Source organism: Diceros bicornis, chromosome 29 (genome assembly GCF_020826845.1).
Source record: "Diceros bicornis minor isolate mBicDic1 chromosome 29, mDicBic1.mat.cur, whole genome shotgun sequence".
Lineage (NCBI taxonomy): Eukaryota > Metazoa > Chordata > Mammalia > Perissodactyla > Rhinocerotidae > Diceros > Diceros bicornis.
Window position 1 is genome coordinate 15,156,505 of NC_080768.1, and position 22,317 is coordinate 15,178,821.

Here is a 22,317-nt window from a genome sequence, read left to right on the forward strand (position 1 = left end):
GTGTTCTGCAGAGCACATTACTTGGTCTCTCGGGCTTGTTGTTGCTCATCTGCAAAGCGGGGATGATGCAGTTCTACCTCGTAGGGCCCTGGGAGGATTAGAGCCACAGTACCCCTAAAGCATCTGACGGCGCCTGGGCTCGGCACTCAGCTCATGGTTATTATTATTACCTGAGGGCAATAAGTAACACAAACTCTGCTAAACAGTTTCTGCCACAAACCGTTGAAGTTTCTGAAAGGAGGAAAGAACAAGAGAGAGAAAAAGTGGAGTGGTTCTGTGCCGTTCTCCTGTGCTTTGGACTTGAAGGATCCTACATTTCTTGAGCATTTCACTGCTGTTTTGCTCTTCAGGTGTTTGGAGTGTTCCCTAGTGACCACTTCTCCACATTCAGTCAGTTTGGAGGGGCCACTAAATGAGGCCGGATGCTGGAGCAGGGGGAAGATCACAGGAATATCGCCCAAGGCCCGTCCCCGCCTGGCCGGCCTGCGCCGCTAAAGCCCCTCCCTGCAGCGTCCCTGCCTGGCCGTCACCTCATTCCAGACCCTTGGGTCTGCTCCTGGGTCTGTCTGAGAAGTCTCTGCCTGGAGACCAGTGTCTCCAGGTGAAATGGCTTTTAACCTTTTAAATGCATATTATATTAGAAACCGCTGTTAAAAAGTCACCCTATGGGAAAATATATCTGAGAGCTTTGTTTGCAAGTAATATTCAATTTCATGTGTGAAAACATATTTTTAAGCGTAAAGACTAATTCTCTTCAGGTTAGGTCACCAACGCTTGGTCTATTCAGGGGATGGCTGACCTGATGTCACGTGGGGGGGGTGGCTCATGGTAGCGACACTGTTCATCTCCCTCAGTGCTCTAGACCCTTATGCAGATAAAGTCAAGTTCCTTTTATATACATTTTACTCTCCAGCCCCGATCCCTGCTGGATGACGGAAACCAAGTTGGAATCACTACGAAGTCCTTCCACAGTCAGTCTCTGTCATTGTCAAAGTCAATTTCAGGCTGCTGTGGTTATTCCTGGGGGTAATCAATAAATCATGTCATCACCTTCACCCCTCACAAAGGGGGGTGGGCGGAGAGAAGGCACTTCATCATCAAGGAAAAAGCATTCCCACTGCCAGAAATAAAAGGGAAAATGCAGCAATCAATCCTGTAATCTGAAGCCTTAAAACTTAAACATCTTAACAAGATGTAAAGTCACGGATCAGAAGGGGGCCGAAATGCATACCAATGCTGCTCCCTGCTCGCTGCTCTGGATGAAAGGACTCCACGGGTCCACAGGCTGGCAGCTGAGGACAGAGGAAGATGGCTGTCAATGAATGCTATTTGCTCACCGCAGGAAGCTGGTGTATGAATATGAGCTAGAGATAAAAGTTAAGTGGTAGTTGGTGCGAAAGATTCAGCAGCACAGAGTTTTTTTTTTAATGGTATTAGCTGGTGAGGAATTCTGTAAGTCAAAGACTGTTTTTCTTTAACTTCTATTAGGGGAGCAGCACAGAGGATGTAGCGTTTGGCCTGTGGAGAGAAGCAGAGAGCAAAAGAGGTGGGAACCTCTCTTGCATTGAGTAGCTGGAAGCTGTCTGTTATAGAAATTTCTCTAATACTCGAGGGAGGCACACAGTTTCTTACCCCGAGTGTGTGGTAACAGCAGTGACTACTTAAAGGGATGCAGGGGACCAGTGAGAATGTGTGCAATTCATCCCTTCCCTTAAAATATTTCAGGACAAAGAAAGACCATGTTCTTTCTCAAATAATGACAGAGATAACTGATATCCCAGGAATCTTATAAGTCACTGCACCTTGTATGATCCACATGTGTTGATTTGAATAGTAAGATCCTTGGTTCTCAGATGAAAAATATATTTTGGATTTCTCATAACCTAACTGGCTATGTATTTTCTACTTACCTTTTCCTAATAGGAAATCCTAATTAGTGCTGTCACTCTCTCCTTCCTAGATGTGGAAAAATCGTTACCAAAAAGAAGGGTAATCCACTTGCTTGGGGAGAAAACCGCTTGTGTGTCGGCTGCTGTGTCTGATGAGTCTGTGGCTGGAGACAGCGGGGTCTACGAGGCTTTCGTGAAACAGTAAGGATTCAGCAGGGGTGCTTCTCTGTTCGCTGTGTCTCCTCGTAGCCGTGCTTGTGGGTGATAGGCTGAGTGTACTGCTGCCCTTAGTCCGCTCTGCTGTGGTAAGGGCTGTAGGCATTAAAGAAATGGTATGCTTGAAAATTTCAGTGTACCAAACATCCCATCAGCCAGGGAAATGATAAACAGGTCGTTGTACTCAAACTGATCGTCTTTAAGACCTAAAACTTGATTTTGATGAGAATGTTGGAGTGGCGAGCCAGTGCCTGTTTGGCACATGAAGCCTCTCATGTATATTTCTGAAAGCCTGGGAGGTGTCTGAGGGTATATACCCCAGGGAGGCTCAGGAAAGTCAGGCATCAGAAAGTCCCCTGAGGGCTCAGAGGCAGACTCCTCTTGACAAGGTGAAGAAAGATCTAAGAGTGAGCTTTCCCGGGGATCAGCCCCACTGGGTGGTATAGGAGTGCTGTTGATTCAGGTTTTCTCTCAGAATCATTAAGTGGCAGATAGTAACCATAGCAGTTGATATCCCCGTTAATAAACTATTCTCTATGCCTACTGTTTCCCTGTCCCTAGGCCAAGTGAGGTTGAAGATGTTACATACAGTGAGGAGGACGTTGCCATCGTGGAGACTGCCCAGGTGCAGATTGGACTCAGGTACAGGAATGTGCACAGGGAACGGGGCAGTTCGAGAACTCCATGCAGTGCTGCGTGGGCTGTGCTCTTTCCTTACTTCATCCGCTTCTCTTTTGACAGATATGATGCAAAGAGGTCAAGTTTCATGGTGATTATAGCACAACTCCGAAATCTTCATGCCTTCTTGATACCTCATACTTCAAAAGTGTAAGTAAAATCAGTGAGGAGCTTAAAATTGTCCACGTATGATAATTTTACATTGTAGTCAAGCAATCATCCAAATGAAGACATGGAAAAGACATAGCGAGGCTGTTCATGTCTTAATCAACAGTAGATAAAGATGAAGAGAAGAGGAGAAGGTGAGAAAAGCATATTGGGTTTTGATCCTAATTCAGTCGATTCATTATGAAGAATAGGAACCAAGACTTTTTATTTCCCTTTTCAACCAGAAATTATTATGATGTGTTGGGGCCTGATTTTTTTAAATTTAATTAAAATTTTCATTGTTGCTCAATTGTGACTACTGTTGGTTTGGAGGAATTTTCTGATCTTTTACATGAAGATGTAGTGACTAAATTTTATTTATCAGTACTACTTTGCCAAGCATCATATCATGCTACATGTAAGAGGATCATGTTTTTATCATCAAGCATTTACTTCCCTATGACCAGTAATTTTTTAAAGTTAAATTTCACTTCATCAAACCATGAATCCCAAGGGCTGCTTCACAGTCTGTGGCTCAGGGACTGTTTGTTTCCTGACAGATATTTCTAGAGACCTTTACCACCATTCACACTTTCCAGAGTCAGAGTTTCAGTGACCCTTTTAAGGGCCCGTGGCTGGAGAGTGCCAGAAAGAAGCCAGATTTCAACTTAGCACCTCTGACTTAGAATCCAGAATCTCTATGTCTACTTACTAATATGTTGAATAAGCCAGAACAGGCCTGGAAATAAGAGAGAGCTATTGAGGGGTGACCCCCAAGACTCTATACCCAGGCAGGTCGATGTTTTCCTTAATGATAGAGTATATTCCTCGATGAGGAGACTGTTTAATAGAGTAAATGTTAAGAGTTCTGGATGTTTTCCCTTTGGGTTTATTTTTAAGTTCACGTCCTAATAGTCTAATTGTCAGAGAAAAGAAACTGGATCTAAGAAGAGAAGAGCAAGATGGAGATTGTTCGGTAGGCAATAGAAGAATGGGGCTAATGAGTGTTTATGTATTGATGACCATCAATGCTGGAGGGGATAGGATTCCGGGACGGGAAATCAAGGTGTGGGGGATCCACATTATTAGCGAGAGCAGTAAAGAGGGATGGCATAATGGGGGCGTGGCTTGATTACTCTAGAGATCCTGCTTCCGGGACTGAGATTAGGAATACCCGTCAGTAGTATTCTGGGAAGACTGGCTGATATATTATTTGTGACTTCTCCCTACCGATAAATACGCTGAGGTACTGGAGCCTGCTGTTGGCAGCCTTTTAAATTTAGTATGGCATTTCAGGAGAAGACCGGTCCCCCAGGGTTGGAATCTATGAGCAGTGAGAGCCAACCCACAAGTCCAGGGGAAAACTGCAGACCTCCCCAAGAACATGCGCTCTCTGTAGACTCATGTTGCAGCGGCAGGCCTACCCGAATATTCCACCTCGGCCACACCAGTCTTAGCCACTCTAACTTACCCCATAGGAAGTCACAAACAGAGTGCCCTCTGGAGGCTTGGTGACTGCCAGTGTAGTTCAGGTCCAATAGTAGTACTCACCCCGGGAGGACAGCAGGCTCTTCTGCTGCCCAGCTGGTGTGCAATTACTTGTCTAATTGGTCTGAACCTTCCTGAGGTGGAGAGCGTCATGTTCTTAAGCCCATATGTGAAAGCCTTGGCCTAAAAATGACAGTTAAAAATGACTACTAGTATGAAATATCCTTAAAATAGTTCTTTTTTTCCCCCTAACTTCAAAACTTATTTTTGATTACTAATTACGACAAGCAGAGTTTATGCTTCAGCTGGTTGGCAGCAGCCACAGTGTTTCCGTGAGTGGCTCCTGACTCCTCGGACCCTGCTACAGGAGAATGAGAGGAAAAGCACCCCTACTTTCTTTCCCCTGTGCCTTTGCCTCTGAACCACATAAAACCTGACTTTTTTCACAGGAAAGCGTTTTAGGATTGCCTAAGTGGTTAGGTTACTCAGTTTTAGAGTAAAACTGAAGTCTAGAGAAAGAACATTCCTTCCCTCCATTCCAGCTCTCTAAAATACTTCCCTTTAGTGCTTTTCCATGAAGGCAGAGAAAAAAGATTTCTTCTGCTGAATCTCCAGCCTTAACAGTGGTGGCCCAAGGTCCACTAGGTTTTTAATGCTGAATCTCCATAATTAATGTTGATATAAAATACAGAAATAATATGACCTTCCTCTGTCCTGCAGTTTTTATAATTGGAGAAAGGCACCTTTTAGCGTATGAATTAGACAAGCCTGGGAATGGGGGGCAGGGATTTAATGGATGTGCTCTTTCTGGGATTTAAAAGAAAATACTTCATGCTGTTTCCAAGCATTGTGAGTCCTCTTATAACGTGTGCTCAGAAAATTCACTTTAAAGTAGTATTAGAAGTTACTATTTTTCTGTAACTTTTCCTCTGAATTTTACAAAGCATAAACTCTTCAGTTTGTCATATCTGAAACTTCTGAGATGCTAGACAATGATATTTTTGAACTGTTAAATTTCATCTGTTTTATACTTTAACAATATGCTACTTAGCCTTTCTTTTTCTCTAGTAAGATAATGTCTTCCATTCCTGAGAAATGATTATCAGCATCTCTTGTTTATTACTCCGGATGAGTATTCTTTGGGACAAAGTCACCAGTATCTACTTAGTGTGTGCCTACCTTCCCAGGCTCAGAAATAGCTTACTTTGGAATCAGCTATACATGGGCAGGTGGGACGTGAAATTCGTCTGCCCCACGGACTTTCTTCCTTCATTCTCCTGTCATGTGCCTTCGCTGTAGCCCCGTGGTGACCGGCAGGCTGGGCCGTTGCAGCTCAGGGGCACAGTTGGCACAGCTGGGTTAAGAACAGAGCCTCTGCGCTGAGCGTGGACCCATACGGCAGCAAAACTTTAGGGTGATAATGAACCCCGTCTTCCCTGCGTTTCTCTCTTTTGCAGATAATTTCAAATAATAGCTGTGAATCCAGTATAATTGAAGTACCTGTGAAATCCGTTTCACTCTTGTTCTTCGCAGATATTTTAGGGTTGCTCTACTCCCCTCCTCAGCTGATGTCAGCTGTCTGTTTCGAACAAAAGTCCATCCAGCCATGGAATCCATTTCATTCAACGATATGTTCAGAGTGGCCATTTCCCAAACCACCTTACAGCAGAAGACGCTGAGAGTAGACCTTTGCTCTGTTAGTAAGCACCGAAGGGAAGAATGCCTGGTAGGATTTTTCATAATTACCATTATCAAATCATGCTTATGAATGGATATTCTGAGAATAACTTTCTAGTTGCTGTTTTGCCAGCCCTGATACCACTACTAATCTGCCGAGGGCCTCAGACACATCCAGTGGTTGTTTCATGTTTTATCTTAAGTAGTGATGTCTGGTTTTCATTCTCTTGTTCCAGACCTTTAAAGTCTGCTTAGAAATTGTGATTTTCTGTAAAATCTACTTTCTACCCTTTGGCTAAAGAAGAACTTTGTCCTTTGTTATGACTGTCACTATGGAGTATGTTTATTATTCTCAGTATGACTCTTGTGCCGGGTGCTTTGTGTACATTATCTCATTTAATCCTCGTGACAATCTTATGAAAAGCGTGTGATTACCTCTATTTTCAGATAGACAACCACTTAGAGAAGTAATGTGTCCAGGGTCACACAGCTAGTGAATGATGGAGCGAGATGTCAAAGACATCCCAACAGAAGTCACTGTCGTAAATTTAGATTAAGCTCCTTTGTCCAGCTCGTTCTCCCCAGCCGTGGTGTTAGAGCTTCTAGGAAGACAAGTGTTGTTTAGAGCAATGTGAGGTCTAAATGCGAAAGCAGAAGACTTCATACATAACCAATAGTGAGTTTAACACACCATTGTGCATAATAACCAGAAAACGATTACATAGCAGCAAAGTTCATAAACATTCAGATGCAAGCATGCAGAGGTGTGCCCATGTGTCCAAAGAACAAGAGTCTAGTTGAACTTTTCTCTACAGTCCAATAGGAAACACAAAAACACACGTTTCACAATGAACAAAATGTGAAAGAGTGATAGATTTCCTATTAATATTTCCTTTTCTTTATATGAAAAAATATATTTGATAATATTGTTTGACAATAAAGGAAGTTAGAAAGAAGCAAATGTAACAGACTCATTAGGCTGTCAGAAAGGCTTAGTATAATAGATGTATATGTCACAAGCTCCATAAAGTTAGTAAATATATTAATTGATAGCCTTTTAAAAAATGGTGCAGTTTAATTTAGATTCTGGCCGATATGTGTGATTTGGTGGAATGTAAAAGCTTTTAACCTTTAATTTTTTTTGACAGTCTATTAACTTACTTATCTAAAGAAAAATTTTGCTATCTGATTTCTCATTTAAGATGCACAGTGGAGTTTTTGTTTGTTTTTAAAATTTTCAGTGGATACTGGGTTTTTGTGAGTAATAATCAAAGCACTCTTATGGCATATTATAAGACGTATTATGGTTTATGCTTAGTCATTTATTCTTTTATTTTTATTTTTTAAATTTTCATTTAGAAATAATTCCACACTTATCAAGTTGCAAGCTTAGTCATTAGGTTTTGGCAAAATGGTGTCTCACAAAATCATCCCAGGGTTGGCTTTTAGATTGGGATTATTTCTTATTTAGTTACACCTGAAAATGTAAGGTATCTCCAGGTTTTAAAGAAATGCACCAATGCTTTATATCACGAGTATTGTATTTTTTTCCCAAAAACAAGCTTGCCCGATAATCTTAATTATATCAGAGGGAGCAAATATGAATTTAAACATTTTATTTTCTCTCTTTCTTTTTTTCCTTTCATTTCCCATAGGCTGGAACTCAGATCAGCCTGGCAGATTTACCATTTTCCAATGAGATTTTCACTCTGTGGTATAACTTGCTTCCTTCTAAACAAATGCCTTGTAAAAAGAATGAAGAAGAAAATGAGGATTCTGTATTTCAACCAAACCAACCATTAGTAGATTCTATAGACTTGGTGAGTCAAAATTAGAGAAAAAAGTCGTTACAATTTAATAAAATGATATGAAATAGAGAATGCTGTGACGCCAGTGTGTTTTGTTTTGTTTTCACTCTCTTTCTGCTGTCACAGCTTACCCTTTTTCCCCAGCTTCCTAACAAAGAAAAAAAAAGAAAGAAAGAATGATAGTTTCCAGCTTTGTTTAAAGTACAGTTTATAAAAGAATCACTCGTTTCTGCCCCTACTTCCTTCTGTAAAAGTAAAATGATGTGGAGGCTTCACTGTTTAAGTGACCATGGAAAACCTTTTGATTTAAATTTGCACTCTCATACATTGTGTTCACGTCTTTGATTCCACTGTCAAGTTATACATTTGGAACTCTTGTATTTTGCAAACGTTAAATTGTTAAGCCTAAACAGCGTCTTAATTTCCATTTGTAACACCAATATCCAGAAATATTTTCTATTAAAAAGTTTGTTCTAACCAACAGTCATACTTCAATACTTCAAAAAAAGTTTACAAAGGAGAATTTTGTGAGGCCATTCATCACTGATTTGGCATTTGTAGATATTGTTACTGAGTTCAAGTTTATTTTAGACTGTCTATGAGGAAAGAGTTTACTAAGCAAAAGTCACATAATTAAGCAACAGTACTTTATTGATCATCTACTATGTGCAAGAAAGTATAGTGGATGTTGTGGTAGGTGGAGAAAGGGAAACAAATACTTTGGGAGAGCTTATATTACATGCCCAGGTTTGTGGTAGACCCTAAGTGAGGTACATGAGATGATGAAATACGGTTTCTACCTTTAACAATGCTTTTGTAATGGTCACACTGTGTATAAGGTTTTTTTAAAAGCTTAATGCAATATGATTTACATACCATACAATTCACCTATTTAAAGCGTACAATTCACCCATTAGAAGGACAGAATTCAGTGGTTTTAGTACATTCACAGAGTTGTGCAACCATCACCACAATCTAATATTAGAACATTGTCATCATCCCAAAAAGAAGCCCCATACCCATTAGCAGTAACTCCCAGTTCGCCCTCACCCCTTTCACCCAAGGCAACCTCTAATCATCTTTCTGTCTCTGTAACTTTGCTTATTATGGACAGTTTATATAAATGGAATAATACAATATTTGTTCTTTTGTGACTAGCTTCTTTCACTTAGCATAATGTTTTCAAAGTACATCCATATTGTAGCATGTATTAGTACCTCACTCCTTTTTATTCCCAATTAATATTCCGTTTTATAGGTATACAGCATTTTGTTTCTCTTTTCATCAGCTGATGGGCATTTGGACTGTTTCTGCTTTTTAACTATTACTAAAATACTGCTATGAACATTTGTATACAGGAGTTTGTGTGGACATATGTCTGTATTTCTCTCGGGCATATATCTAGGAGTGTAATTACTGGTCATATAGTAGCTCTGTTTTTTCCAAAGTGGCTGTACCATTGTGTATTCTCACTAGTTGTATAGGAAGCTTCCAGTTTCCTCACATCCTGTCACATGTTATTAATCTTTCTTTTTGATTCTAGCCATGCTAGAGGGTATGAAGTGGTATCTCGTTGTGGTTTTGATTCACATTTCCCTAGTGACTAATGATGTTGAGCATATTTTCATGGACTTATTGGCCATGAGTATTTCTTTTTTTTTTTTTTTTTTTGAGAACTGTCTATTCAGATCGTTTGTCTGTTTTTTTAAATGGGCTATTTATTGTTTTATCATTGAGTTTTAAGAGTTCCTCGTATATTCTTGATACCAGTCTCTTACCAATAAGTGATTTGAAGATATTTTCTCTCCTTCTGTGGGTTGTCTTCTTATTTCTTGGTGGTTTCATTTACAGTGCAAAAGTTTTAAATTTTGATAAAAGTCCAAGTTGTCTATTTTTTTCTTTTATTGCTTGTGCTGTTAATGTCATATCTAAGAAAGCTTTGCCCAACCTAACACCACAAAAATTTACTCCTGTGTTTTCTTCTGAGAGTTTAAAAGTTTAGCCTTATTTTTAGCCCTCTGATCCATTTGAGTTTTTTTTTATGTGTGATGTGAGGAGTGACTCCAATTTCATTCTTTTGTATCTGGGTATGCAATTGTCCCAATGTTGCTTATTAAAAAAACTATTCTTTCTCCATTGAATTATTTTGGCACCCTTGCCAAAAATCAATTGACCATACATGTGAGCGTTTATATTCCTGGACTCTAAATTCTGTTCCATTAATCTGTATGTCTGTACTTATGCCAGGTTCACATTGCCTTGATTACTGTAGCTTTGTAATTATTTTGAAGTCAGAACATGTGAGTCATTCAACTTTTTCTTTTTCGAGATGGTTTGGTCTGTTCAGGGTCCCTTGCATTTCCATATGAATTTTAGTATCCATTTGTCAATTTCCACAAAAAAAAGACAGCTAGGATTTTGATAGAGATTGCACTGAGTCTGTAGGTCATTTTGGGCGATGTTGTCATCTTAACGGTTTTAAGTCTTCTGATCCATGAATACAGGATGTCTTTCCATTTATTTAGATCTTCCTTAATTTCATTTAACAATGTTTTGTAGTTTTCAGTGTCCAAGTTTGCGCTTCCTTTGTTAATTTTATTCTTTTTGATGCTGTTGTAAATAGAACTTTCTTAATGGCATTTTCAGATTTTTCATTGCATAATTGGTTTTTAACTATTTATCTTGTATCCTGCAACGTTGCTGAGCTCATTTATTAGTTCTAATAGTGTTTTAGTGGATTCCTTAGGATTTATACATAGAAGTTCATATCTTCTGCAAATAAAGTTCATTTTACTTCTTCCTTTCCAGTCACCTTTTATTTATTTTTCTTGTCTTTTTGCCCTGGCTGGAACTTCCAATATAATATTGAAAGAAGAGATGAGAGCAGACATCCGTGTCTTGTACCTGATCTTAGCAAGGGAGCTTTCGTTCTTTCACCATTAGGTGTGATTTTTGCTGTGGGTTTTTGGTAGATGCCCTTTATCAGGTTGAGGAAGTCCTCTTCTTTTTCTAGTTTATTGAGTGTTTATATCATTAAAGGCTGGATTTGACAAATGCTTTTCAGCATCTGTTGAGATGATCATGTGGTTTTTGTCCTTTGTTCTGTTCATATGATTTATTGATTTTCAGATGTTAAACCAACCCTGCATTCCTAAGATAAATCCCACTTGGTCATGATGTGTAATCCTTTTTATATGCTATTAGATTCAGTTTTCTAGTATTTTGTTGAGGACTTGTTTGTCTGTATTCATAGTTTTCTTGTGATATCTTTGTCTGGTATTGATATCAGAGTAATTCTGGCCTCATGGAATGAGTTAGGAAGTATTTCCTTCTCTTCGCCCTTTTGGAAGAGTTTGAGAAGAATTGATATTGAGGCTGTCCCGGTGGCGTAGCGGTTAAGTTCACGCTCTCTGCTTCAGTGGCCCGGGGTTTGCTGGTTCAGATCCTGGACGCGGACCTACTCACCACTCATGCAGCCATGCTAAGGCGGTGTCCCACATAGAAGAACTACAATTCTACAACTATGATACACAACTAAGTACTGGGGCCTTGGGGAGAAAGAAAAGAAAAAGAGGAAGATTGGCAACAGATGTGCGCACAGGGCCAATCTTCCTCAAAAAAAAAAAAAAGTCCAAGGTTTCCAAATTTAAAAAAAAAAAATTGATATGAATTCTTCTTTAAATGTTCAGTAGAATTCACCACTGCAGCCTTCTGAGCCTGGACTTTTCTTTGTGGGAAGTTTTTTTGTTTACTAATTCAATCTCTTTACTTGTTATGAGTCTATTCAGAATTTTCTTCTTGTGTCAGTTTTAGGAGTTTTTGTCTTTCTAGGAATTTGCCCATTTCATCTAGGTTATCTAATTTGTTGGCATGCAGTTGTTCATAGTATTCTCTTATAATCCATTTTATATCTGTAAAGTTGATAGTGATGTCTCCTCTTTCATTCCTGATTTTAGTAATTTGAGCTTTCTCTCTATTTTTCTTGGTCACACTTTGCTAAAGGTTTGTTAACTTTTTTGATCTTTTCAAAGAACCAACTTTTAGTTTCATTGATTTTTCTCTAATATTTCTCTTTTTTCTGTTTCATGAATTTCTATTCTAGTCTTTATTATTTCCTTCCCTCTGATTGCTTTACGTGTATTTTCCTCTTTTTCCATTTTCTTAAGGTAGAAGTTTAGGTTATTTATTTGAGATCTTTCTCCTTTTTTGATGTAAGTGCTTACAGCTATAAATTTACCTCTGAGCACTGCTTTAGCGTCATCTCATAAATTTTGGTATGTTGTGTTTTAATTTTCATTCTTCTTGAAGTATTTTGTAGTTTTCCTTGTAACTTCTTCTTTGACTCATTGGTCAAAGGAATATGATAATTTCCACATATATGTTAATTTCTTATTTCCTTCTGTTATTGATTTCTGATTTCATTACAATGTGGTCAAAGAACATATTTTGTATGATTTCAGTCCTTTTAAATTTATTGAGGCTTGTTTTATGACCTAGCGTATGGTCTCTCCTGGAGAATGTTCCATGTGCACTTGAGAAGAATGTGTCTTCTGCCGCCGTTAGGTGGAGTGTTCTACAAGTGTTTGTTAGTTGGTTTATAGTCTGATTATGTATATACACTTTTATTACACTTTTTATCTTATTCTAATCTCACTGTCTGACTTCTTTTGTGGAGAGGGGTGATGGAGAGATTTATGACAAGATGCCCAAATCTTATGTGAATTTTCTGATGAATTTTCACGAAGCAAACACACCTGCATAGTTACCACCCAGATCAAGGTATACTATATTACCAGCACCCCAGAATCCTCCCTTGTGCCCCATCCTAGTCATTACCACTCTCCCCTAAGGGTAATCTCTCTTCTGATTTGTATCACCATATATTAGTTTTGCCTGACTTTGAACTTTATATAATGGAATCATTCAGTGTATATTCTTTTATATCTGGCATCTTGTACTCAACATTATGTTTGTGAGAGTCATCTAGGTTGTTTTGTGTAATTGTAGTTCATTCATGCTCATTGTTGTGTATCTCATTGTGTAATCATATCACAGTTTATCCATTCTGCTATTGATGGACATTTGAGTTGATCCTAATTTGGAAGCTATTATGAATAGTGCTGCTATTAGCGTTCTTGTACACGTCTTTTGGTAACAATACTATTTATCTTCTTTCATTTTAGCCATTTTAGCAGGTATATAGCACTCTCTTATGTTTTTTTGCATTTCCCTGATTATAAGGTTTATTGGCTAAATGGATGTCATCTTTTGTGAAATGTCTGTTCAAGATTTTGCCCAGTTTTCTATTAGGTTCTTTTTTAAACAGGGTGACAGAGTTCTTAATTTTAGATTTGAATGTTTTGTCAAATAGATTTATTGCAAATATCTTTTCCCATTTTATGGCTTACCTTTTCATTTTCTTAATGTAGTATTATTTATCAATTCTTCCCTTTATGTTGAGCGCTTTTCCTTTCCTATTTAAGAATTATTTGCCTACCCAAAGGCCATAAAGATGTTTTCCTGTATTGTCTTATAAAAGCTTTATTGTTTTACTGTTCATATTTAGATCTGATCTGAAATTAATCCATCTGAAATTAAATTTGTGTAAGGTATGTGGTAGGGGTTAAGATTTCTTTTTATCTGTATGATAGCCGATTGACCCAGCATCTGTTGAAAGTACTTTCTTTCCCAACTGCACTGCAGTGTCATCTCTGTCATAGATTACATGGCCTCTACATGTGTGAGTCTGTTCCTGGATTTACTATTCTGTTCCATTGGCTTAGTGTTCTACCTCTGTAGATAATACTATACTTTTTCAAAGTGAAGCCTTTTCAATAATTCATCATTTAGAATGATTTTTCTGAGGCTGTTTATAGATAATTGCTATCAGATTAAGGAAGTTCCCTTTTCTTTCTAGTTTGCTAGGAGTTTTTGTTATGCGTGGATATTGAATTTTATCAAACATTTTTACTATAGCTCTTATTACATGGATGTTCTCTTTTATTCTTTTAATGTGATGGATTATACATTGATTGACTTCTGAATGTTAAACTGCCCTTGGATTCCTGGAATAAAATTGACTTCGTTGTGGTGTGTTTTATATGTGTTATATATATTGCTGGATTTGATTTCTTGATTTTATGTTTGGGGTTTTTTTCATTTATGTTCATGAGGGAGATTAGTCTTTAATTTTCTTTTCTTGTAATGTCTTGGTCATTTTTTGATATCAAGGTTTTGCTGGCTTCACAATACAAGTTGGAAAATATTCCTTTTTTACTTGCTGCAGAAGTTTTTGTAAGATAGGTGTCATCTTCCTTAAATATTTGGGAGAATTCACCCACCCACCCTGTAGTTTTCTTTGTGAGAAGCAGCCTTTCTCAGCCAGGCTTCTGTGAGAGAAGTAAGCCTGACAAAAAGTGTTTTCAGTGACTATTTTCTTATTTCTCCCAAGGATGGTATATAACTTATATCTTTCTAGATGTTTTGTTTTGTTTTAGCATAATGGATGCCTGAGGGCGTTAGGGCTTAATTCTCTTGGAATTCCAGTTGAAAAGGACTAGTGGATTGTTTTTAAATTACAGATTCAATTTCTTTATTAGTTATAGGACTATTCCAACTTTCTATACTTGCATTGGTTTTAGTAAGTTGTATTTTTCACAGGATTTGTCCATTTTATCTTAAATTATGAAAATTTTGACACAAAGTTTTTCATGATATGCTCTTATCATCTTTTCATATATGCAAGGATTTTGCTGTGTACTCTTGTTTTATTCCTGATATTGGCAATTTGTGCCTTCTTTTTTCTCACTCTTGCAAGAACTTGTCAGATTTTTTATTTTATTCAAAGAAACAACTTTTGGCCTTGTTGATTTTTCTCTATTATATATGTGTTTTCTATTTTATTAATTCTGCTCTTTATTATTTCCTTGCTTCTACTTTCTCTGGCTTTAATTTGCTGCTCTTTTTCTACTTCTTGAGATGATACTTAGATAATTGTTTTGCAACCTTCTTTTCCAATATATGCTTTTAGGGCTAAAAAATTCTCTTTGAGCACAGCTTTCACTGCTTTCCAGAAGTTTGATAATGTGACATTATCAAAATATCATTGAATTAAAAATATTTTATAATTTCCATTGTAATTTCTTGTTTGATCCATGAGTTTTTTTAGTAGTATATTTACTTAATTCCCAAACAGTGGAGCTTTCTAGTTATCTTTTTGTTATTGATTTCTAGTTTTATGTCACTGTTTTTGGAGAACAGGGTACATACTCTTCAATCATACAAAATATTGAGACTTGCTTTATGGCTTAGCGTGTGGTCAGTTTTAGTAAAAGTTCTGTGTGCTCTTGAAAAGAATGTAGTTTCTGCAGGTCAAGTTTGTTAATTTGGTTTGTCAAATCTTCTACATTTGCTGATTTTTCAGCTTGCTTATTTTATCTGTTATTGAGAGATATATTAAAATCTCCAGCTTATGATTATAGATGTCTTTTCTCCCCTTAGTTCTGTTAGTCTTTGCTGTATGTATTTTGTGTCCGTGTTATTAGGTGAATATAAATTGAGCATTATATTGTATCTTTCTCTTCAACTGACCCTTTCATCGTTATAAAATATTCCTTTTTATCTCTAATAGTACCTCTTATTTTAAAAGTCTATTTTGTCTGGTATTAATAAAACTATATCAGTCTTTTTTTTGATTAGTGTTGCATGGTTTATCTTTTTCCATCCTTTCACTTTCATCCTGAGTCCTTATATTTCAAGTGTTCTACTTGTAGGCAATACATAGTTGGTTTTGATTAATGCTATTAGTAGTATATTTGGGTTTGACCCTATCACCTTACTATTTGTTTTCTTTTAGTCCTATCTTTGTTCCTTTTTTCCCTTCTTTTGGATTAATCAAGTATTTTTTAAATTTCATTTTCCCTTCTATTAGATCATTAGTAATACAGTCTTTTATTTTTTGCTGTTTCCCTGATGATTACAGCATACATCCTTGACTTATTAGAAACTACGTTAAATTAGTGCTTTTACTTTTTCCCAGATAGTGCAAGGAATTTAAAAGACTTGAACTCTGTTTATTCCCTTTCTTCTTTCTGTGCAATTACTGGTCCTATATTTTAGTTACATATAGTCTAAATCCCACAAGACATTATTATTATTGTTGTTTTATTAACAATCAATGTACATTTACATTTCTCCACATCTTTACCCTTTCTGAGGTATTCTTTTCCTTTCTGCATTATTGTGCTTCCATTTGGGTCATTTTCCTTCTGCCCAAAGAATTCCCTTTAGTATTTCTTTTAGTACAGGTCTATTATCTTAATTTTAACTTCATTTGTGAAGGACATTTTTTTTTGCTGCATATTTAGAATTCTAGCTGGGCAGTTATTTCTCTGGTCACATTAAAGAGATCATTTTGTTGTCATCTGATTTCCATTGATTTTGTTGAGCTGTTGGAGGACAGTCTAATTGTTGATTCTTAAAAGGCATTGCATCTTTTTTTCTTTCCCTGCTTGTAAAATTTCTTCGTTTTCTTTGATTTTCAGCAGTTTCACTCTGATGTGCTAATGTGTTTTTCTTTGTATTTATTGTAGTGATATTCTCAATGATTTCCTCCGTTTTCTTGAACATACTAATGTAAAATTTTAAATTTCGTCTCTAAATAACTGCAGTATGTGGATCACCTGTGGGTCTGCCTCTTTTGTCTATTGTTTTTCTTGGCTTTCATTTCCAGTGGGATGGATGCTGAGTATTATGTATGAAAGATGGTGGAGGCTCTGGCTGATACCTTCCTCCAGAGAGGGTGTAATGTTTTCTGGAAGGCAGATTATGATATGGGCAGATCACCTGGATCACTTGAGGGACCTCAATTCCAATTTTTCTTTCACTAGGACCACAAGGCAACTGAACTATCTGCTTACTGTTTTGTTTTAGCCTCTGACCAGGTAGTTTCTCCTTTGTTTTTCAGCTTCTTGCTCTGCACATATGCAGCTTAAGAATGGCAAATGCTGGGGCCGGCCCAGTGGTGTAGTGGTTAAGTTTACGTGCTCTGCTTCGGCAGCCCAGGGTTCGTGGGTTCGGATCCCGGGCATGGACCTACGCACCACTTGTCAAGCCATGCTGTGGCAGGCGTCCCATATAAAAAGTAGAGGAATATGGGCACGAATGTTAGCTCAGGGCCAATCTTCCTCAGCAAAAAGAGGATTGGCAATAGATATTAGCTCAGGGCTAATCTTCCTCGCCAACAACAACAACAACAAAAAACAGAAAAAGAATGGCAAATGCCTCAACAGGAATATTGGGCTCACTTGACAGTTCATTTTCTCTGACCCCTCATGTGCTGACTGCCTTGGAAGTCCTCAACTCAGTTTTCATCTTTGCATCTTGCCAACACTGCCCAAGTTCTGGCATTCACAGTCTGGTTAGCCTGTATGCCTCATCACTAGAATGACACACACTCCCAAGGGAGAAGTGTGGCAGTGATGGCCGTGTCTCCTCCTTGCACTTCCCTTCTCCCTGGGATCTCAGCCCTCTAGACCTGATCGCCTTTCTTGTTCTTCATTGCTTTAAAACAGCTGGAGTTGGTTTGTTTCCTTTTTGTTTTATTTTATTCAGCTTTTCTGTTTGATCTCAGCAGGAGAATTGGGTCTAGTATCACTTTCTTTTATTTTTTATTTTTTATTTTTTATTTTTTTATTTTTATTTTTTTTTAATTTTTTGTTTATTGCAGTAACATTGGTTTATAACATTGTAAAAATTTCAGGTGTACATCATTGTACTTCTATTTCTGCATAGATTACATCATGTTCACCACCAAAATACTAATTACAACCCATCACCACACACATGTACCAAATTATCCCTTTCACCCTCCTCCCTCCCCCCTTCCCCTCTGGTAACCATCAATCCAATCTCTGTCCCTATGTGTTTGTTTATTGTTGTTATTATCTACTACTTAATGAAAAAAATCATACAGTATTTGACCTTCTACCTCTGACTTATTTCACTTTGCATAATACCCTCAATGTCCATCCGTGTTGTCACAAATGGCTGGATTTCATCGTTTCTTATGGCTGAGTAGTATTCCATTGTGTATATATACCACAGCTTCTTTATCCATTCGTCCCTTGATGGGCACTTAGGTTGCTTCCAAGTCTTGGCTATTGTAGTATCACCTTCTTTTTCACAACTGGAAGCATAAATCCCCATCTGATGAGTTTTTAAATCATTTCTCAAAGAATATGATGTTACTTGCCGTCTGTTTTATATTCTCCAGGATGCAGTGTCGGCCTTACTTGCAAGAACATCAGCCGAGCTGTTGGCTGTGGAACAAGAATTAGCACAAGAAGAAGAAGAAGCAGAGCCGGGGCCGGAAGAAGAACAGAGGGGTCCCGAAGGAGACTGGTAACCGCTCTTTCCTTTTGCTGCTGGGAACTCAAAGAGGATGTGTTTAGTGTCTCATAAGACACTTTCAGGGAAACCTCTAGAGGTTCCTCTGTTACTCTGGAATTAATGGAGAGCAGTGCGGCTTCAGGGAGCTGCCCCAGAGGAGGGGCTCTCCTTGGTCATTAGCGAGTTGAAGGAGGGAATGGTGAGCTGGTGCGCAAAGTTAACACACGAGTGAGACTTTTTGTTCTTGCTTCAGTAATTTTGACACTATTTCCTGAGCTTTTTAAAATTTTAAATCTAAACTATCTGTTTTGAAAGGTATGGTAATCTATTGTAGTCATAGATAAATTTTAGAACTGATACTCTTTTCTTTTAAATTACCAGAAGTACCATTTAGGCTCTGGTAAGTCAAAGCAGATATTTAGAAAACAGCTTCTGAGTTGTCATGTGTCTATTTGTTACCACTTTCACCCTCTTTTTCTGTTCCCTCCTCATTATCCATACCCCATCCTTTAAAAAAAAAGAAAAAATGGTTATTCCAGCTTTTGTATAGATTCACATATGTATAAAGAACTATCTTTCCTTGTTTGCACTGCTTTCTCTAAAAACAAATTTTGGTGGATGTGTCAGTGTTTTTAAGTATATATGTGAAATCATTTGGATTAATTTTGTATATATAGTTGTGTATACTGCTACATTTGATTGAACTGTTAACACATATAAGTGTGTACATATATAGCATGCATGTGTGTATATATAAAATTTTTTACAAACTTAGAGTGACAGGATATATCATAAATAACACAATCATGGACATTGGGAAGGAACAGCTACTACAGTGATGTAAAAAGGTACAGATATACTTTGTTCTTATCAAAAGCTCTTTATAGTGAATAAAAATCAGAGCACTGCAAAAAAAGTAAATATGAGAGTGATTATAAGGTTCATCATGGTATCTTTAAATACTCACCTTCCTTGGGTTTGTAAAATACAATTTGTTTCATAGACATTTCAAAAAATGCACTTAGTATATAACATAAGGAATTTATAATTCAAAGTATTCATTGCTAGTTGCCCCTGTATTCGTTTCACGACTAGGCGTTTAATAACTCGTCTGTGCCAAGTTGTCAGTATGTCACCAATCACAGTTGAAACTCCACTTTTAGTTATCAGTGGAAAAAATGTTTCCATTCTAAGAACATGAAACTCACAAGGCTTGAGATATTCTAAACCATCCGTGTACTCTTGCTTTCCTGTCAATACAGTTTATACAGAATATAAATTGTATTTATATTCTGGACCCTCACGGGTAATGCCACGCAAGCCTGTGCCTTGGCTTTTGTTAAAGACAAGATCATATGGCATTAAGTCTTCTGTTATTTCAGTAGTAAAATCCCCTTCTACCCTTGCTGGACTGTGAGCACAGTTGATAATGGATATTTCTAATCCTTATATCTGTTCACTCTTAGCAGCGAGTCACTCCTTTCTGTCATATGATATAATTTTACAATAAATGAACAACTAATACCAAATTATATTGTAGTGAGTGTCGATATTTTTAAATGGTGGGGTTAAACTTCGTATGTGATTTTCAGAATATCTCTTTTAATATCTAGGAATGAAGTCAAATTTCATGAATTGAACTTTTTAGTACTAAATTACGGTGGTTTTGCTGCAGATTGCTAGAGAGTAAGATGATTGTTTTATTTTTCATGAGCATTTTAGTAAAAGTTCTAGCCAAAGAAATGGCTTGAATGATTGTGTGTGAGTCTGTTCCTTGCCCAGATAATGGTTAATGTGCACTGTTTGCGGAGCACACCTGCCTGACCTAAAGTGTGTGTGTTGCGTTTCACCATAGGTTAGCAATGCTGAGAGAGGCCTCCGATGAAATTGTGGCTGAAGAAGAGGCTGAAGTCAAATTGCCAGAGCACAGTAGCTGTGCAGAGGGCTTAAGTTCATGCCCAAGTGTGCCTGAGATGAATGAAGACATGAGTGGGAAAGACAACAGCTATGCCAAAGACCTTGGAAGCCAGCCACCTGCTGGGACACCCACCCTGGTGAGTGTTCTCACTGTGCTCTCCTGAAACCAATCTCATCCAGGCACCGTGTAGACTAGGTGTGTCTCTTCGGGTATGATTCCATGTTAGGGTTTTGTGCCAACACTGATCATGACAGGCATTTATGGGAGTAGGCTGTGAGAAGCATTGTAAATGCTTTAAAATTTTTGAATGGACCCACAATATTCATTCTCCACTTAAATTTTATAAAGAAGATAAATAGTGCTATTTAGATCTCTGTGAATGTTCATTAACAGCGTTTTCAGAATCTCCTGGATAACACCAGGATGACTACTTAATTGTATGAAGTCTCATACAATTGGTAAGTTTATTTCAATTTCAAACATGAAGTAAACATTTGAAGTTCATTTTAGTCAGATGGTGTTCCAATTGAAGCCTCTCCTGGAAGGTCGCAGGTGACTCAGCTTAGGCACAGGTGCCAGCCAGGTTATTAAGCAGGTAACTTTGCTAGTTAAGTGAGAGACATACTGAGACTGCCATCCCCAGAGGGGAAGATCGTTTTCAAGCTTTGACGATGCTGGCAAACTTGGGATGTTGATAAAGAGTTTGGGAAATTCCATTTCTTTATTCCTGAGAAAAATAATATTATGCCCTGACCGAAGACTTCCCTTTTATAAAGGAGCAAACCAGCACGAGGCAGGTTTGGAATCAAGTTCTACCTATAAGATCAACCATAGACATCTTCCTATGCCTATAGAATTTGTATTTTGAAAAACTTCTGTTTTTACTTAAATTTTATTTTTTGTTACATTTCCAAAGATCCAGTAAAAATCCAAACTCAGCAAAAATCCAAACTCAGCTTCACAGTAGTTGCTATAGTCGTATATGTATAATTGCAAACCTGTAATTCTATGTAAACCTGTAACTTAGTAGTATATTTTCATTTTCTTATGTTTAATTACTTTTATCATTTATTCTGGAAAAAAACTAATCAGAAAGTTGAATAATGTTTAGTGATGAAGCATTCCCAAATAAGATTATTTATAGAGCCACATTTACGCTCTGTAAATCTAGACAGACTTAGGTCTAATCTGTTAGAGGTGGCGCCTCCATTTATGGGTAACCCTGTGGGACAGACGTTATCCTGCCCTCAGAGGGTAACTTCTTAAGAACTCCGTAGAAAACCATCTCCCCGGGTTTCCATCAGGAGTAGCACAAAGCCTTTCTCCCAGAAGTGGCCCTGGGGCCAGATGGGTCTGTGCTGTAGCAGTAGATATTTCTTCCATACTTAGAAGAGAGGAGCATAAACGTATCCACGTCCATCCACTCCTGACAAATTACTGACTTCTATCGTAGGTTGATAAAGAGACGAATACGGACGAGGCAGGTAATGCCAGTCTGACAGTTCGCCCCAAGGACCGCGGCGGCCTGAGCGCTCGGCAGCGCCCCTTCGTGAGGAGCAGCGTGATCGTGCGCTCGCAGACCTTCTCGCCCGGAGAGCGGAACCAGTACATCTGCAGGGTGAGTGAGCGGTGCTCCTCCCGCTGGACGCTGAGAGCCCAGCCCTTCCCTCCTGCCAGTGATGGCCCCTAACGACAGCAGACTGCACTGGGAGTCTTCAGACTCCAACTACAAATACTGCTGGCCGGAAATGCTTTTATAAAGTATACATAAAATATCACACTCTGTGGTTCTTTTAGCTTGGGTTTTGGAATTTTTTTAAATTTCTTTTCCCAAATTTAGCGTCTCATTGGCTCTAATGCTATTTATTTGGCAAATAAGTGAAATTAAGGACCTGGCTGCTAAGTTTATTTAGACTTCAGTCTGCATTTAGAAACTTAAAGTGACTTGAGGTTTATAACATTTTGTATATTTCTGCTTCAAACCATGTTAGTCTTGCTGAACCATGAATTGGGTTTTAGAACAAAAGTCATCTTTTAATAATGCTTCTAGACACTGATTCAGATTCATAGTTCTGTGCAGAATATTGTGGGATTTGCATCAGCTTAC

General features: G+C 37.9%; 1 protein-coding gene across 1 annotated transcript in view; it reads left to right on the forward strand.

Moving 5' to 3' along the window:
- Positions 1 to 22,317, forward strand: part of WWC2 (WW and C2 domain containing 2) — a 202,668-nt gene that overhangs the window by 152,829 nt on the left and 27,522 nt on the right. The window contains exons 12-19 of the mRNA XM_058524943.1: positions 1,961 to 2,090; positions 2,667 to 2,747; positions 2,847 to 2,933; positions 5,952 to 6,144; positions 7,751 to 7,915; positions 18,177 to 18,304; positions 20,148 to 20,346; positions 21,664 to 21,828. Of these exons, the coding sequence (XP_058380926.1) occupies positions 1,961 to 2,090; positions 2,667 to 2,747; positions 2,847 to 2,933; positions 5,952 to 6,144; positions 7,751 to 7,915; positions 18,177 to 18,304; positions 20,148 to 20,346; positions 21,664 to 21,828 (1,148 nt within the window). The remainder of the gene's footprint in view (positions 1 to 1,960; positions 2,091 to 2,666; positions 2,748 to 2,846; positions 2,934 to 5,951; positions 6,145 to 7,750; positions 7,916 to 18,176; positions 18,305 to 20,147; positions 20,347 to 21,663; positions 21,829 to 22,317) is intronic.